Here is a 2,149-nt window from a genome sequence, read left to right as displayed (position 1 = left end):
CCAATTTGACCGAAAACCATTTTCCATAGGTTTTGTGCGGGGTCCTTTCCATTTGCATTCCTATCTTTAAAAAAAAGGCAACATACAAAAAATTTTTTCATTTTTATTATTTTAATCGAGTATTATATTATTAATATTATAATACTCGATTCTCTCTCTCTCTTCCCTCCCTCCTCCCTCCTCCCTCCCCTTCTCCCTCTCCCTATCTCCCCCTCTCTGTCCCTTCCTCTCTCCCCCCTCTCTCTCTTTCTCTCATATGAACTTTTCAGAGAAAAATTTTATAACACATATTTCAATCCTACGATGTTAAATAAGTGTATCAACTTTTAAGAAAAATATTTTATTGTAAATATTTCAATGTAACAATAAAAGAGTATATTAACTTTATGAGATGAAAATTGTTTAAATTATCTCTATCTATCCGGTAAATTAGTCGCGCTACAGGAAAATGTGAAATTTACTCAACTTTAAGTTCAATTTAAGAAATCGACTATTTCATATTTTTTACAGCACTATTATTTCATATTTTTTACAGCACTATTATTCTATATTTTTTTACAGTAAAAGTTTGAATAGAAATTGAAAATAAGATTATCATCTCTATTTTGCATTATAGTATTTATGTAGATATTAATTTCTGCCAATGTTTTTAATTAGAGTTAACAAAAAATTATAAGTTTTTAAATTTTATTAAATTGATGAAAATTATAAAATTCTACATACTGCTATTTTTTAAACGCAAAGATAAGGAGTACTAATGGAAATTTGTGTCATTTAAATCCTCTAGAACAATTTTATACTAGTATAAACTCAGAAACACTTATGAAACACTTCAAGACTTTTCTATACACATATAAATGTAAATAAAAAGAATATTACATTTCATCTATATGTTATATTTGTTATATGTTTGCAGTTTGGCATTTATGTTGTATATTATCTCGATTACACCGTCGGCGGGGCATGGTGGATAATCATCTTATATTTAATACAAGTCGGCGCCGTGTTCGCTGTTCGCGGGCGTCCACATACCGGGGAGGCAGTCGTAGCCGAATTATTCCCACCGACAGGACGATGTCTCAGATACTGGGCTGGGCCTCTCTTGTCTTTTACATGGAACGTTATTCTCCCGGTGACTTTACTGGTAAGTCATTAGACTTGGTATAATTATTCATATATATCTGGTATATATCAGATTGTGCGTTCACTCGCAACAACATTCCGTCATTAAGATATTATTTTATATCATAGGTTCTTACTATCACAATATTCAAGAGCAGTAGCTTCTCTCGAGAACTCTACACTTATCGTCGTACCGGCAAAGAATACTGGGCTTTGTGGGCAAGACAATTCGGGACTGCAATTCAGCTGATACCGATAGTGGCGGTACCGGCAGTGGGTATTATACAAACGTGCCGATATTTGAACAGAGGACCACCCGACATATTCGATGTAAGTGTTCTATTATTGAGCAGGATTGGAGTTCAGCATTCTATCAAATTTTATTAAAAACGAATAGTCATGGAAAACATGGTCGTGTCGCGAGCCAAGTACATGCGCGAAGCTCAACCGTGTATATTAACGCGAAGACTTAAATTGAATTCAATCAAGATTGCTCACTCGACAATAACGGATAACCCAAGTAGAGCAGGTATTGCCTATTGGTTAACGTTCTTGAAGTTAACTTTTGAAACGTATCTATAAGATAACAAGTCAATGTCAATAATTCGTCTACATTAATATGACATCGATTAAATAACAGTTTATAGTTTGGTTAATAGTTAGTGCATTTTACAGTTATCACTTAGTATATATTTACCCAGACAACATAAAAACTAAAATCGGGACATAACCCAGCAAACACAGATATATAAAATACACAGATACAGTTACATTGCCGTAATAAAACGGAATGTAACATGTATGCAATATAACATGTAGTAGGTTATATAGACGTTCGTTGTAATTTCCTACTCATACATGTTACAGTTATATAACGTGAATATAACATAAAAGTAACATGTGACTAAAAAGTTATATGAGTTATATGTTATTCGTTAGCGAATTAACACATATATTTTTTTGTTGAATTCCAACGATTTATTCATTAGTATGGTTCAGATAGTGGTTCAAATATGGTTCAGAAGTA

The 2,149-nt window shown here is 32.7% G+C and overlaps 1 protein-coding gene and 1 long non-coding RNA gene across 3 annotated transcripts in view; one reads left to right on the top strand and one right to left on the bottom strand.

The window, feature by feature from the left end:
- The window catches only part of LOC116852173, a 292,000-nt gene that overhangs the window by 263,271 nt on the left and 26,580 nt on the right, over nucleotides 1–2,149 (top strand). For both annotated transcript variants that reach the window (XM_032832254.1, XM_032832253.1), the window contains exons 13-14: nucleotides 917–1,144; nucleotides 1,252–1,452. In XM_032832254.1, coding sequence (XP_032688145.1) covers nucleotides 917–1,144; nucleotides 1,252–1,452 — 429 coding nt within the window. The remainder of the gene's footprint in view (nucleotides 1–916; nucleotides 1,145–1,251; nucleotides 1,453–2,149) is intronic.
- LOC116852177 overlaps nucleotides 1–2,149 on the bottom strand; it is a 111,304-nt gene that overhangs the window by 105,409 nt on the left and 3,746 nt on the right. The gene's annotated exons all lie outside the window — the stretch shown is intronic.

This window comes from Odontomachus brunneus, unplaced genomic scaffold (genome assembly GCF_010583005.1).
Source record: "Odontomachus brunneus isolate Ranch 3 - 2012 unplaced genomic scaffold, Obru_v1 Obru_scaffold_204, whole genome shotgun sequence".
NCBI lineage: Eukaryota > Metazoa > Arthropoda > Insecta > Hymenoptera > Formicidae > Odontomachus > Odontomachus brunneus.
This window is presented reverse-complemented; position numbering and strand designations above follow the sequence as displayed.